Source organism: Megalobrama amblycephala, linkage group LG13 (assembly GCF_018812025.1).
Source record: "Megalobrama amblycephala isolate DHTTF-2021 linkage group LG13, ASM1881202v1, whole genome shotgun sequence".
Taxonomy (NCBI): domain Eukaryota; kingdom Metazoa; phylum Chordata; class Actinopteri; order Cypriniformes; family Xenocyprididae; genus Megalobrama; species Megalobrama amblycephala.
In genome coordinates this window covers 36,230,186-36,247,192 of record NC_063056.1, presented here as the reverse complement: position 1 = coordinate 36,247,192, position 17,007 = coordinate 36,230,186, and the positions used below count along the sequence as shown (strand labels likewise).

The 17,007-nt window shown below is 36.2% G+C and overlaps 2 protein-coding genes across 2 annotated transcripts in view; both read right to left on the bottom strand.

Annotated features, from left to right (window-relative positions):
• Nucleotides 1–8,335: 8,335 nt before the first annotated feature.
• Nucleotides 8,336–10,853, bottom strand: bola1 (bolA family member 1). Its single transcript, XM_048153901.1, has 2 exons — nt 10,699–10,853; nt 8,336–8,984 (listed from the first exon to the last, which is right to left on the bottom strand). Exon 2 carries the CDS (start codon nt 8,965–8,967, stop codon nt 8,512–8,514), a length of 456 nt encoding a protein of 151 aa, XP_048009858.1. The 5' UTR covers nt 8,968–8,984; nt 10,699–10,853; the 3' UTR covers nt 8,336–8,511.
• Nucleotides 10,854–13,557: 2,704 nt separating this feature from the next.
• The window catches only part of sv2a (synaptic vesicle glycoprotein 2A), a 46,992-nt gene continuing 43,542 nt past the window's right edge, over nt 13,558–17,007 (bottom strand). Inside the window, exon 13 of the mRNA XM_048153458.1 lies at nt 13,558–16,989. Within this exon, the coding sequence (XP_048009415.1) occupies nt 16,806–16,989 (184 nt within the window). The 3' untranslated portion in view covers nt 13,558–16,805. The remainder of the gene's footprint in view (nt 16,990–17,007) is intronic.

Genomic DNA, 17,007 nt, shown 5'->3' with positions numbered 1-17,007 from the left:
CCTCAATTGGCTACTTAATTTGAGGTATCATTCACAAACGGCGCGGGGTGCATTATGTGCCAAAGTTTAATGCTTAGGGTCAGGGGTTGTGGTGTGGCGTGAACCACCTCAGGGCTGTAACCAGAGTGGACCTCTTCCTAACCAAATCAGCGCTAATGTATGGCAAGTGAGAAACAGGAGATGTGTGTGTGTGTGTCCTGTACTTCCCAATTCACCTTCACAAACTCATTGAACACTTTGACAATCTCTACATCAGCTGCCAGCACGGAGAAGCAGATCATGTGTTAAACTTAAAGGGTTGAGAGGAAATGCATTAAACCCTCAGCCAACCTCAAGGTTTGTTTGCTCAAATGTTTTATTTAACCCCTAATCACCACATTAAGGCTTTCTTTCATTTGGCCTTTTACGCTCTCAAAGGCCTCGTTTTAAAGCACTAATGAAAATAAACCGCAGGGCCCCCGTCTCTTTATTTTGAGAGGGAACACTGGAGCCTTGGGTTCAGAGCAGGGTGAAAAACAGAGGGCATCTGGAACAAAGACCAGAAGACCCAGAGGTCAAATGGCCTGGTGTCCAGAACTTCTTCAGCGGACGCGGTTGGGGAGAGAGTGCGGCGCTTGTATAATCACAGATCCGTTTTGTCCATGCGTGTAGGATAAAATATATCACGCGGGGCTGACACGCCAACAATAGATCACGTTTTTTGTCTAAGCTGGTGCGAGGCGCTTTTGACTCTTTTCAGTGGGCCACGCATCTGGACCGCCACAGATTAACCCTCCATTCACTGGGCTGTTTTCGCCAGATGACCTCCGCGTCCGTCCTTTGCTGACTGCGTCCACACGATTAGACCCTGAGTGGGAGATTTCCAGGTGAAGAACATTATCCCGGGCTCTTTAGGGTCAAAGTTAATGAGGGGAATTAGAAACCATCACTAATGTGTTGCAATTTTTTCCCTCACAATTCTGGACAGTCACCGTTTGTGTGCTCTTTATTCAAATAGGGGTCATCGCTTAGCTTTTGTGTCCTTATGAAGTGTGCTTGTATAACGAGATTTCGTTAAAATGGTGGTATTTAAAGGGCATTTGACTAGGCTGTGTTACTTTGACCCAGAGTTCAAATAGATGTATTTCTGTGCAACATGGAGAGTTTTAAGTAATTAGACTAATAAACTATTTCTCATGTTTAAGGTTAACTATTAACCCCTAACTCTGATGTGACTTTTGCATAGGAAACAAGCACTATTCACACTTATAAAATAAGTAAAAATGTAGTAAATTTTAATTAAATTTGAGTGCATTTTTCCATACACATTAACATTTTTATGAACTCTTCCTATGGATTGTGTAGAGGTATTGTATTTTAACTACATTTTAAGGAAAGATTTACAAGTCTTTTGTTGTTTTATTAGTGTGGTATGCTTCAGATTGAGTTTCACCATGAGCCATGTCATTAAATAACACTCAAATATCATCCTGTCTTACTCGCTAATGTCCCAAACGAGGTAATGTCCTGTCATGTGACCCCCATCACCCACCTGTGTAGACTTTGTCTTAATCCCTGCTGATCTCCTCTCTGCTTTGAATACTTGGACTACTGAGTGTAACTAATTCTCCCACACAAGGATATTGTCCTCCCCATTTCAGCTTTGTCTTTCCTCTCTTTCACTAGTCTCATTCGTTTGCCGAGCAGCCGGACAAAAAAAAATCCTTTAAATTAAAAAGACTTAATGAGCTATTACCCTCACCTAAATCTAATTGTCTACTTTGCCTCCAAAACGACAATCAGTGCGGAGAATATCCTCTCTGAATGCACTGTTTCAACTCTTTGTTTGAAATCTGAAAACAATGCAAACTTTGCTTTGAGCAAAGATACACAAGATTATGATGGAAAAGTGTGATACAAAGAATCTACATTCCTTTTAAAGGAATATTTCACCCAAAAATGAAAATTGTCACTCACCCTCATGTTGTTCCAAACCTTTCTTTCTTCTGTAAAACACAAAAGTTGATGTTATGCAGATGTCCCGACTGTTCTTTGCCATGCAGTGAAAGTAGATGATTATTTCCAGCTCATGTACTATATTATGTGTGTAAAAGTTTGGTGTCCATAAGATATATTTAAATATATATTTGTTGTCTCTTTGAATATATTTTAAAACTTAATTCCTGTGATCAAAGCTGAATTTTCAGCATCATTACTCCAGTCTTCAGTGTCACATGATCCTTCAGAAATCATTCTAATATGCTGATTTGCTGCTCAATAAACATTTCTTATTATTAATGTAATGTTGAAAACAGTTGTGATGCTTCATATTTTTTGTGGACATTTTTTTCAGGATTCTTTTATTTGATATATTTAAAATCAGATCATTCTAAATGTCTTTACTGTCACTTTTAATTAATTTAATGTGTCCTTTCTGAATAAAAGCATTAACTTCTTTCAAAAAAAATCTTGACGTGTGTATATATACACAAACAGGGCTGGATAGGTTACTTTAAAATGTGTTTCACTTCAGATTACAAAATACATGCTTTACAAAAATAATTTGTAATGTATTTTGTTAGATTACCCAAGTTTTGTAACTTAATCTAAATACTTTGGAATACTATGTAACAAAAAAAAAGGTAATTTTGAGTTTTTATCTCACAATACTGACTTTATAACTCACAATTGAAACTTTATATCATTCAATTCTGAGAAAAAAAGTCAGAATTGTGATATAAACTCGCAATATTGAGAAAAGAAGTTAGAATTCTGAGATATAAACTCGACATTTTTCAGAAAAAAAGTCAGAATTGCGAGAAAAAAAGTCAGAATTGCACGTTTTTCTCAAGCAATTCTGACTTTATATCTTGCAATTGTGTTTATATCTCCCAATTCTGACTTTATAAAACAATCTTGCAATTCTGAGAAAAAAAAGAATTGTGAAATGCAAATGCAAATGCAATTGCGAAATAGGTCGCAATTAGCTTCTCTTTTTTTTCACAAGGGACTCACAAACAACTATCGCAAAACATGAAAACAGTCGTGGATCATCCAGGCAATGACAGGACAGTTAAGATTCAAGGTACAATTTTGAATGGGGCAATTTTTATGAATTAATTTTTTCCTGTGAAGTATATGTAAACATGTTATGTGACAAAGCTTATTCAGGACAGTACTAGATAAAAAGAACATGCAATTTTTATGATTTTTTGTTAAAATTATTAAAAATGTTGCATATTCGGCATGGGGTATGAAATGTATGTACAGAAATGTAGCAGAAAAGTAGCTTAGGATGCTTTTGCAGACTGTCAAGAGTTGGAGAATCAACAATTGCTCTTTACATTAATTGCCCGTTACAGTTTACATTAATGTTTAAATGACATTAGTAATCACTTTGGTAATCTAAAATACTTTTCGGATGTAATTGTAATTTGATTACCACCCATTTAAAATGTAACGTATTTGATAACCACCTATTTAAAACGTAACTGTAATGAAATACAAAGTTACATGTATTTTGTTACTCCCCAACCCTTTACACAAAGATGTATAAGAAATTTGCTGTATTACAGTATGCATGGCAGATCATGAATAAGATTTGAGAGATAAGATGAGGTGAAAGATCATCAGAAAATAACATTATTAAGAACAATCATATGATTTCTGAGTACTTGGAATATAGCACAAAAGTAGTATAGACTACTTATACATTTTTTTATTGTACTTTTTTTCTCATTTCAGGGTTGAAACTACATAAGCATGATCTATACCTTTGAGCACCACAGACTTAGTGAGTTTTTCTCACATTAAATGTGAACATTTCCCAGCAAATGGTGTACGCGTCACCCCCCACAGTACACAAACACCGCATCAGACGGAGGAATGGTACAGACGACTATTCCATAGAGACGGCCAGCCCCTATAGGAGCTTTTTCAGACGACCATTTGGTGCTCCCATCCCTAACCTATTGACCCTCAACCTAGAGAGGTCAGCTGTGTCAGGGAGCCCAGATCGAGCACAAGCCTGTAAATCAAGCGCTGGCGGGAACGGCGCACCGTCCCGGGTCCCAGCCAGGCCTGGCACCATCACTCTCCCCGCTGTGACGCACTACCAGGCCGGTTCCCACTGAACCATGCCACCCTGGCAGCCCTCGTGACCCCGTTCGGGATACATCAGCCCTCGGCCACTCTGTGGATGGAAAACGTTCGGCCATATAACCCTCCCAGGCCCCACCTGCGTTACAGGGCTTCCTGTTCTGGCTTGCATCACAATCATGTATCTTTCAGGCACCGCCGCACCTGGAACTCAAGCACACAAATCACACTTTCAGCAATGTCCGTGCACTCCTGAGATGGTGAACGTTAAACACGCTTTGGTCTGACCTGTGTGGGATCACCCCAGGGCTCTTTCTAATGGACAGAGCCATAAAATGATCATGTTGCTGTTTTTCCAGCCAAACGACGACACCAGTTGTTGGCTTTGTGATCGGAGTCATCTGTTCCACATGAAGGAACTCAGGAGGGAAACCTATTTTACCTTCCGTTGACTCCATACTCCAGTGATGAAGCACAGTTGTCCACTCCTCAGCAGTGACTGACAGCAAACCATCTACATGTCTCAGGAAGCCAAAAATGTCAATAATACAGGTTAAATTCATTGAACAGCGCTGGGTAGTATCTGATCCCAGCAAGCGATTTTGCATTTAAAAGACATCTAATAGCTGTCTAATAGCCGCTTAAAGGTACCATCGAACGTTTTTTTTTACAAGATGTAATATAAGTCTAAGGTGTCCCCTGAATGTGTCTGTAAAGTTTCAGCTCAAAATACCCCATAGATTTTTTTTTATTAATTTTTTTAACTGCCTATTTTGGGGCATCATTAACTATGCACCGATTCAGGCTGTGGCCACTTTAATTCCTCACGCTTGCCTTAAACAGCATAAACAATGGATCTTTACAAAGTGTTTGTCATGCATGCTGCATGCATACATCAGATTAAGTGAGTATAGTATTTATTTGGATGTTTAAATTTGATTCTGAACTAGTTTGATAGTGCTCCGTGGCTAACGGGCTATAGCTAACATTACACACTGTTGGAGAGATTTATAAAGAATGAAGTTGTGTTTATGCATTATACAGACTGCAAGTGTTTAAAAATGAAAATAGCGTCAGTCTTGTCTCCGTGAATACAGTAAGAAACGATGGTAACTTTAACCACATTTAAAAGTACATTAGCAACATGCTAACGAAACATTTAGAAAGACAATTTACAAATATCACTAAAAATATCATGATATCATGGATCATGTCAGTTATTATTGCTCCATCTGCCATTTTTCGCTATTGTCCTTGCTTGCTTACCTAGTCTGATGATTCAGCTGTGCACAGATCCAGACGTTAATACTGGCTGCCCTTGTGTAATGCCTTGAACATGAGCTGGCATATGCAAATATTGGGGGCGTACATATTAATGATCCCGACTGTTACGTAACAGTCGGTGTTATGCTGAGATTCGCCTGTTCTTCGGAGGTCTTTTAAACAAATGAGATTTATATAAGGAGGAAATAATGGTGTTTGAGACTCACTGTATGTCATTTCCATGTACTGAACTCTTGTTATTTAACTATGCCAAGGTAAATTCAATTTTCCATTCGATGCTTTTGCTTTTAAATGTTCAGAAAGTCTTCTAGTTTTGTGGAATTGCACACACAAGCTATTACATGGAAAATTGAGAGGCCACGCAGCATAAACAGGCCAAATATTTTTAGGAAGTGTTTTATTTTGATTGCTTTATTTTAAACTACAATTTCCAAACCCCCTGCAGTTTCTACACAAACTCGAGTTTGAGAAAGCCTGATTTATGTTTAATACATTTTGTGTTGTTGATAAAGAGTGGAATTAATTTTCTTTCTCTTCACATTTTTAGATCAATATGCTAAAAGATTATTCTATTGAAATCAATGTGATAAATGAGTTAGGTCAAAAAATTATCAGATTACATTACCAAAAACGTATAACGTAATACATTACATTATAATTTTCATCATGCAATTTGTAATCCGTAATGGATTACATTTTGTAAGTAATCTACCCATCACTGTCAGCGAACAAGTATATACTGTGCAAAAGTTTTTTATTAATATTAATACTTTATTCAGCATGGATGCATTAAATTGATCAAAAGTGACAGTAAAGACTTTTATAATGTTACAAAAGATTTGAATTTCAAATAAATTCTGTTCTTTTGAACTTTGTTCAACAAAAAATCCTCAAAAATGTATCACGTTTTTCACAAAAAGACATTGATAATAAGAAGAAATGATTCTTGAGCAGCAAATCAGCATATTAGAATGATTTCTGAAGGATCATGTGATGCTGAAAATTTAGCGTTGCATTACAATAATAAATTACATTTTAAAATATATTCAAATAGAACAGGTCTTTTAATTTGTATTTAAATTTTGCTGTTTTTACTGTATTTTTGATTATATATATATATATATATATATATATATATATATTTTTTTTTTTAATTACTGACCCAAAACTTTTGAAAGGTAATGTACATTTAATACTAAATTCTACATATATTGTAGATTATTCTCTAGGTGTTGCTTTATGCATGTTCATAACAAAGTCTCCTCATCGTCAGAACTTACTGAGTATCACTGAGAGAAAATAAGTAAGGGATGCACAAATTAAACTGAGAGAAGAAAGTAAATAGTGTGATATGAGAGAAAAATGCTGCAACATGGATTTTCTAGAGAGTCGTGTAATAATTTAAGTTGGCGTATCAAACAAAGAAGCAAAAGTTCTATGCCAAATTATATATACACAGCAAACTGTCAGTGCATTGATTAAAAAAAAAACAAGCAGCACAATTTGATTTAGTTGGTGGATTCTGTACTCTTAATCAATTAAGATTATGAAAAAAACATTATTTCCACTAGATATCTAATTATTTATTTTGTCCTGTTACAGACAGATTAGTGTTTCTCTGCAGGTTGTCTAACACATTTCCATCACCGTCATCTATAACTTGTTGATATTTGTATTAAGTATTATATTATGAAAGTTGACCTAAGGAATGTGAGCCTACATAGTATATTTGTAGCTATAATGAATAATTTTTAACACTGTTTATCTAAATAAATAAACGTCTTTCAGATGTGTTTGAGGTGGGCCAGATTGAATTGTGGAGGTGTCAGACACAGATCGAGATAGTTTTGCTACAGATTAAGCTCTTTTTAAATTGAATTACATAACCAGTCATTTTTAAGTGAAGGAGGCACCACTCCGAAGATATCATGCTATGCATGTACTGCTGCACGCTGATCTTCTGTTGCCCTCTGGTGGTACAATTTCTACCAGCTACTGTATAGATTTGAGATAATTCCATCCAGTTTTAGAAGCCATAAGGATAAAATTACCTGCTTTTGTTAGGTGACTCTCTAGTATACTTGATTCTGACTGGTCAACTGCAGTATTCAGCAGTCAAATATTTTTGAATAATGACCATTGTCCATAGCAAAACTGTTTAGCCGGTCGTGCCCGTCTACTGTTTCTATGTGGTCTCTATGAGCAATTTAATAAAACAGTTTCAACACAAATAAATATTATATATCAAAAGAATGGAATAATTAAAATTTTTAATGTTTTTGAAAAAAAAGTCTCTTATGCTCACCAAGGCTTAATTTATTTGATCAAAAATACAGTAAAACAGTAATATTGCAAAATATAAATACAAATTAAAAGATCTGTTCTATTTGAATATATTTTAAAATGTAATTTATTCCTGTGATCAAAGCTGAATTTTCAGCATCATTACTCCAGTCTTCAGTGTCACATGATCCTTCAGAAATCATTCTAATATGCTGATTTGCTGCTCAAGAAACATTTCGGAATATTATTATTATTATTATTATTATTATCAATACTGAAAACAGTTGTACTGTTTCTGTACTGTTGTTCACATTTTTGTGGAAACTATGACACACTTTTGAGGGAAAAAACAGCATTTATTTGAAAAAAAATTCTTTTGTAATATTATAATTTTTTTATAAAATAAAAGTCTTTACTGTCAATTTTGATCAATTTAATGCATCGTGCATCCATATTAATATTGATTAATATCAATATAGATAGATAGATAGATTGACCGATAGTGTACCAACTTGTTAAGTAACCATATAACAAGCTGGAAATAATTGTCACATAATTCCTTAAGTTTTCATAATTTTTTCAAATTTAAACCAAAAATAACACTTTAGTGCTTCTTTGAATTCCAAGTGATCAAACGAAATAAGCATTTCCTTTCGATGTAAATTATAAATAAAGTACTTAACACGTCCAAGCCAATAAAAACAACTTTCATTTATTAATGTTTGTATTGAAGTCATTTAAATATTGAGCATTAGTGTCCATCAGCTCCCTCCACATGAAAGATACGCATGTGCAACTAATTAGCTCACTTCATATCTGATTATTATAATACCCCTAAACAGTTTTTGTTTCTGAAATGAAACACAGTCAGTCTCGACCCGCCTTCAGTTTCTCAGTCATTGTGTCATCATGTTTGGATCCTCCCATGCACGGGGGGCTTTTGGCCAGGCTGGGGTTGCTGCTCCACTGCTGGGGCGTCTTAGCCTGGATGGCGAGGGCATGAACGCAGGTGCTGAGCTCCTCCCGCAGGGTCTCGTTTACAAGCCGATGACGCTGCAAGAGTGAAAGACCCTCAAACTGAGGACTCACCACCAGAACTCTGAAGTGGGACTCTGAACCAGGGGGCACAGCGTGCATGTGACTCTCGTTTATGACCTCCAGGTGCTCAGGTGCGAGGGCCTGGGTCAGTTTGGTCCGTATGGTGGTCTCTACAGGACGGGGGGGACTACTGGGATCCATGTGGGGCCGGTGATGGGCCAGCTGTCTGGATAAGGCAAGGGTGCAGGATGAGGGACGCAGGCAGCGGAGAGCAGTGGACAGCATCAGGCACAGGAGACCACCTGCAGGAAAACATGAAGGATCAATGAGAGACTTCTGTTGTTGAACCCAGATTGTCATTTGGCACCCCAAGCACAATTTGTCTTCTTAAAGTCCCCATGAAATCAAAACTGACAATTCTTATTTGTATGGAATATTGCAGTATTTATTATAAATGTTTTATCCGTTCACGTCTTTTTTTTCTTTTTTAATTTATGTGCCCTCATATTCTTTAATCAAAATAACGTCCCCTCCCTTTATCTCGCTTGGCATTGAACTTTGAGCTTTAAAATTTTACAGATTTTATTTATACTCTAACAACAACATTACACACTAACTAAAGTTTGAAACATGGGATCACGAAGAACGGGACCTTTAAAGCTGCAATGAAACTGTAATTTTGACCTTCAACCGTTTGGAGTCCACTGAAGTCCACTATAAGGAGAAAAATACGGGAATGTTTTCATCAAAAACCTTAACTTCTTTTCGACTGAAGAAAGACAGACATAAACATCTTGGATGACATGAGAGTGAGTAAATTATCATGACATTTTAATTTGAAAGTGAACTAATCCTTTAAGCAATCTGTAACATCCTTGTGATATGCAAGTCTAAAATAAAGAGATATTTGTTATATCTTTGCCACCTGGTTTACAACCATTTTGTAATTTTAAGGTGAAAGCTGAAGCGTTTAAATGTGATTAATAACAAAATAGAAAGAAAAATGAGCAGGAATATATATATATATATATAAAGCTAGTCACCAGTGTGGAGTTTATAGTATAATGATTGTTATATGATTAAGACAAACTAAGACATCAAAATATCACAGAATTAATCATACTGTTTTTTAAACTTTATTTAACCCCTTCAAATAAGCATTATTATCATTGTTAAACGCAATAAATCCTCATACAGACAGAATATTATATATAAATAATTTAGAGATAATTTACTTTGTCAGCTTTTGTTAGGGATTTTACTAAAGATGGTAAATCTTTTGAGATATGGAGGATGAAGAAGAATTAGCATAATTTTCCCAATATTTCCAGCCTGCTGTGTTTAAAACTTTTTGATTATGGAAACGAAAACAACGAAGAAACACTTGAATAATAAACTGACAGTTATTCATGTCACAAGTTTAATGTGCAGCACCTGAGAGGAAACTGGCAAAAAACACATATATTCAGAACAAAGAAAATCAATAAAATGATTTAAAATTAGTTTGCTCTATTAATTGTTAAAGAAAACAAATGTGAGTTTATTTTATTTTACTGAGGACATGAAAATTTAGTAGGCCTACACAGTAGCCATGATGACCCAAATGCCAGTCATTTACAGCTCGAGCTGTTGCTATAGTAACATAATTTTGCACGTGCCAATCCAATACGTACTAACCTGCACAAAACGCTGTCGAAATATGTATAAAAGGGAACTGAAGCGTTTTAAACACCCGTAATTCCTACAGCAGAACTGAGAAACACTGCATGTTTGTGCTTGTTTACATGTGGTTGAAATCTTATGCTCGTCTCAATCTCATAAACAAATGTCATGCTTTATAAAATGTACACTGATGTCGCAAAGTTCATGCGGCTTCATATGACACCCAGCCGAAATGGTTAGAATTGATATGTTGTAGATTTGCCGACACAGTTGCTCTTTAAAATAAAATTTCTAGCACAGGTTTATTTAAGCAAATGACAAGTGAAAATACATGGTCAAAATGATTTCACTCACCTTTCGTCTTCAACGTGTTGTTTTTGTATAACAAACAGGAAGCGATTCATTCAGATCCTCTTTCACTGGGCGGCGGGATTGACTCTACTGCCGTCTAGCGGCTAGAAAGAGAGTTGCGTCAAATACATAAGATTATTGACATTTCTTTTAGTTACTTACAATACTAAACCGTTTTGGTTTTATATATATGTATACATAAATAACATCGTTTTCAGAAAACGCCTCATCTCAAAATTCAGTTACAAGTTGGTGGTACCGCGTAGTTGAATCTGGCGCCAATTTGCCTGAGGTTACCATAGCAACAGCTTGATATCACGGTAGGTTATAATCAAAACTTGCTGTTTATCGCTACTAAATTGTATAATATCACAAGTATACTAAAATACGCCATTGTTTGGTTGTTAAAAAGTACATACTATACTGTATACACTAAACCGTTTGTTTATATACAGCGAAATCATTCAAAGTTGGCGTAACGTAAACACAAATGCTGACAGGACGCAACTTAACATTGATTGTGTCTGGAAAATTACCATATTATTTTACCTAAATATAAGCCTATATAAATGATCTTCACTCAGTTTATTTCTTTTATTTAGTATACAGAAGACGTGGAATATACTTTTATGCTTTTTTCCCACCCTTTTATTGAGCATGGCTATATTTTCATTTATATTGAAATAGGACTTTGGACCTTCTGCATAACATGTTTGTGACACTCTAAACACTATATGCACTATGTACTCAACCATGTAATGTATGAATTTTATATGGTTATTTTGTCATTCAACATTTAAGTCTTTGTTGAGGCTGCATCCAAAATCGCATACTTACCTATAGTAGAAAAACAGTATGTGACAAAAGAAGTATGTCTGAATTCAGTACTCATAAAAGAGTAGACAAAAAGTACCTGGATGACCTACTACATTCATCATACACTTTACTATCCCATGTGGCCATCGAAGAGGATTTGTGGTTGACAGTGAAGTGACGCAACTGACGCTGGTAGTCACTTGATAATGACAACATGATTAATCTAGTATGTCCAGATTACATTCATACTATACAGAACATACTTTGTAGCTGTCGAGAAGTAATTACTTATTCAAAATAAGTACATACTCAAGAGAGTGTGCGATTTCGGACACAGCCGAAGCGTCCAATATTCCACACTTCGGCTGCATCTGAAAGCTTAAAGGGTTAGTTCACCCAAAAATGAAAATTCTGTAATTTATTACTCACCCTCATGTCGTTCCACACCCGTAAACCTTCGTTCATTTTCAGAACACAAATTAAGATATTTTTTCATAAAATCCGATGGCTCAGTGAGGCCTGCATCGCCAGCAATAACACTCCCTTTTTCAATGCCCAGAAAGCTACTAAAAACATATTTAAATCAGTTCATGTGACTACAGTGGTTCAACCTTAATATTATAAAGCGACGAGAATACTTTCTGTGTACCAAAAATAACAAAATACGACTTTATTCCACAATATCTAGTGAAGGGCGATTTCAAAATGATGCTTCGTGAAGCTTCAAAGCTTTATAAATCATTTGTTTCAAATCAGTGGATCAGAGCACCAAAATCACGATTTCAGTAAACGAGGCCTTTGATGAGGCTTCGTTACATCAGAAGTGTTTTGAATATTCAATAGTTCATGTGACTTTGGCAGTTTGATACGTGCTCGAACCACTGAATCAAAACAAAAGATTCATAAAGCACTGAAGCTTCATGAAGCAGTGTTTTGAAATATTGTTGAATAAAGTCGCTATTTTTGTCACACAAGAAGTATTCTCGTCACTTTATAATATTAAGGTTGAACCACTGTAGTCACACAAACTGTTTTAAACATGTTTTAGTAGCTTTCTTGGCATTGAAAAAGGGACTGTTATTGGCGATGCAGGCCTCACTGAGCCATCAGATTTGATCAAAACTATCTTAATTTGTGTTCTGAAGATGAGCGAAGGTCTTACGGGTGTGGAACGACATGAGGGTGAGTAATTAATGACATAATTTTCATTCGTGGGTGAACTAACCCTTTAAAAATGCTGCCTTTGGATGACACTTTCCAAGGTAGGAAGGCATCAAGGCACGTCCGAATCCAATGTTAGCTTCACTTCCTGTCTTCTGAGATACCCTTATCTGATCGATTTTTGAAGGCAGCACAGATGTATCCCTCGCTGCCTTTGATATCCCACAATCCTGTGCTTCCATTCTGTGACAGCTGAGCTAAAAAATAAGAAGATGGCATCTGAAAGTTACAGTTGGTGTTCAGTTTGTTTGAAAATGTACAGTACGTTCCTGACCAACGTTTTCCACATTTGATGTGATTTCAAGTGAGAAATTACTATTGTAGTAATCAAATATTCACTTAGTTTTCACCAAAGATCTATTTAGTTGTTAGTTGGATGCAGATGTTGTTTTTACGGTTAATTAAGTGCATCATCCAGGTACTTAAATTGTACTTTTTCTATTTGTAATTTTCAGTGTGAACACTACTCGCTCTATTTATACTACAAAATATGGAATAGTGCCTAAGTACGTGAATTAGGACACACCGGACACACAGTTTGTCTGAGCGGTGCATCAAGAACTCAAATAATCTATTCAAGCATTATACCATTTGTTTATTATTTGTATGTATATTTTAAATCCACCGAGGGACAGTTTTATCTGCACAAGCGCAGTCCAACCCCCTGAATCAAAAAACGAAAAGTAAATCTCTCACAAACTGTAATACAGAACCATTTTGGTAAGGACGGAATAGTCTCTATATTCAGCGATAATGTCAACATTTCCATTCTCATGTACAAAAAACAAATCACAAAATGAACAACATACAGTAGTACTCTATGTCTCATGTTGAACATTTTTATCTTTTTGTTTTATTATTCCACATATTTATTCATTTACATACAAACATCTACAATCTCTACAGCACAGTACAATGATAAGGTGATAAACTCTCTGTCACATTTAAATTATGGCAATACATTGAAACTGACAAAAGCATCAGAAGACCTATGGTATATTTGTAGAGTACACGGATGTTGGCCTGTTTTCTTTCAACTGCTGTTTCATCAAATATGGCCAGCGGACATTTTAAGGTCCTTTCTTGCCCAATAGTTTGGGGGCAGAGCGAACACGTTTACCACTTATTGCTTTGATTTCTTTTTGCACACAAGATTGATTGTTGCTAAGTGAGCACGTTTAGAAATACAAAAGACCCTGTAACAAAACCCAAATGTCTTACAACCAGCACACAATCTTAAGTGTTGACGTGCACCAAATCCAGGACTGCTTGTACACAGAGATAAGTCATAGCTTCACTGAGATTAGTTACTGTAATTCACAGCATACAACAGCAATTATGACGTAAGGGAACAACAGCGACACGTTAAGAGATGTGACCATATGAAGGGCTACAAACTGCAGGACTGTTTGGAAATGATTGCAACGGTGACATCAAATAAGTTCTATATTAACGAATGATTGGTTGTGCGTACAAAGAGTTCAATGACGAACCAAATCTTTAATAGTTATCTTTTTCAAGCGTTCTCTAATTGTAACCAGCTTTCGGCTCGTTTTAACCGTTCGCAAGAGCGTTAAGTGCGTAAAACACCTGATTGAGAGATATGTCTGTAAGCCTTGAAACTTTTTCTTTATTCGCTTGCTTGGATCACCACACCCTGCTAGAACGTCACTGTTTTTATTACAAATCGTGTTTTTTTTCTGCCAGTACAAACTGAGGAAGTAGAAAATATTTGGCAATTAAAGATGCGCACGGTCACACATGGCACACATACAGATTGTCACTACAGCATCTGTGACACTACTGGTGACCGAAGGTCACGGCAGGGATGGCAGTTTCTACGACGGTTCATTTTAAATATACGTGACGCGTGGCACCGCGCAATGCCGTTTTCTCCAATTGAAATAATAAGGCTGTTATAAACATTTTAAGCGCTTGAAAGTTACATTTATGCCTAAAATCAATAGTTTGTGTATGGTAACCACTTTGGTTGAAGTATTTTTAAATCAAAAATGGTTGTATTGTGTGTCTACTCTGAGCACATAATATGGCTGCTATCCTACAACATGGCAGTAAAGAACGTTGAATGACACCAAAAACTGTTGTTGTGTAAGCGCTGGCTGCGTTTCAAAGAGACAGGACTGAAATATAGCTTCCAGCCGGGTGGGGTTATGTCTTCTGATTTTTTTTTTTTTTTTTTTTTTTTTTTGCTTCAATATCTGGTTATTAAACCAGTTTTCCATGATACTCCATGGAACTAGTATTAATTGTGCTTGGTAAAATATAGCAGAATTGGACAAGTTGCACGGCTCAGTGCTTGTCCTAATGGGATATCCATTGTTTTTGTTTCCCAACAAACGTTACAGCACATTGTTTTTAAAATCCATCGAGTTTGGACTTTCGCTTCTTTTTGATGCTATATTCAGTTACTGCTACCAAGTCACCAAAAATTGAACATCAGGTCAACAATGATACAGCAAAAAATTCACCCTGCATGTGGCACTACATCTGTTTCTACAGATACTCAAAGTAAAAAATACTATAAAATCAAACTCTCATAAACAGTTATATAAATAAATACAAATATTCAGAGAACACTCAACATTTCACATGCAAGCACACGTACTTCCATACTTACACACATACCCACATACAGACGATACCTCTGTTTCTTTACAAGAACACAAGAGAAAACATGAAGGAGGGCATCTGTGTGTGCTGCAAATCTGTGGACTTATTCAGACATTTTTTAATATATTTGCTTTGATAAAAAAATTAAATCCCTTAATGAACAGAAAAACTGTATATACATACATCAAATGGAATCTATCTAAGACATTATGTTGATACTAGTTCAAAACATGTAAATATTTTTCTTATATATATGTTTGTATATTTAATAATAGTTTGAGTGTTCAAACAGACAGACTTGAATTACAGCTAATTTTTATATATTTATATTCAATACATAATTTACATAATCATCAAAATAAACCTATTGTTTTTAATCAAATCACATTGTGCTTCATTTATTTTTTTCCTTTGATTTTTTTTTTTTCACGTGTTCAATGGATTTTTTGAATGAGAACAGGGCGAATGTAACGTTCGTCTCAAAGTTTGCCACATTCAAAAGGGACGCAACTGAAACTACTGCAAACTCTCTGGAAACACATGTTGATAGCGTAAAACAATAATGCGAAATATGAATAATGGCATACTAAACCATACAAATGACAACCTATCATGTCACTCATCTCATATTTTACATCATGTCCAAAGAATCATGGGTAGAGTAGCGTAATACAGAGCACTGTCATCAGTTATGTTCACTATCTTCAAGCATATTCTTACGAGTTGTCGCGCTTCATTGCATGCACAACGCTGTCAATAATCAGACATTTTGAAAGAACAACCGAATTCATCAGATGGAGTACAACAAAAAAAAGAGTGAACCAATGATACACTGTCTATAGTAATGAGATGTTAGCATTAATGTCATAAAACATCTAAAAAGTGAGGAGTGCTTGAGCCGATATAGCAGACAATTGCGGCATCGCACCCTTTTTAAAACGAGTTCTCGGGACACAAAGGACTAGAGTAAATCAACAACAATAACCATCACCAGCACCACGAGATCAACACTGTCCATTCAAATATATCTATCTACTGATTTCACGGGTCCTCAGTGATGGTTTTCAAACCGCATGATGGCTTGGATGAAGATTAAAGGGAAAGTCAAAATGAACATGTTAAATTTCACATTTGTACCATAACGCAAATCCGGAATGTGTTTAACATGGCAGTTTTTCTACACACACACACACACACGCGCACACACGGTCTTCAATATTTCTGTGAGACAATGAGATATCAGCAGGGAACATATTTGAATGAAATCAAATTAACATGAAATAATAACGCAAATTGCACATATTGGAGGAATGAAGATATCGGTAAATGTGGGATTTGTTTTCGGCTGCTTCCAGCATTGCTCACTCACGGACAGGGTTTGGGGGCGACAAAGTCGGGCATTCCCTACTCAAACGCTGCCAACTGCTGGCTGGGATACCGCACTATTGCAGCACCTGACCACGAGTCTCAGGGAGCTTGAGAGCCAAGAAGCTTCCGACAGCCAAAGCCCCCGATGCGAAGAGGATGGGCACCGCTTTAGTGATGCCCACGAATGACTGGAAGATGCTGATGCCCAGAACTGCAGCTAACTTACACAGGGCGTTCAGAAACCCGAAGGCTGTAGTTCTGAAAAAAGAAATGGAG

Coding starts and splice junctions, on each gene's coding strand:
- bola1 (XM_048153901.1), bottom strand. CDS start 8,967: ATGCTGTCCACTGCTCTCCGCTGCCTGCGTCCCTCATCCTGCACCCTT.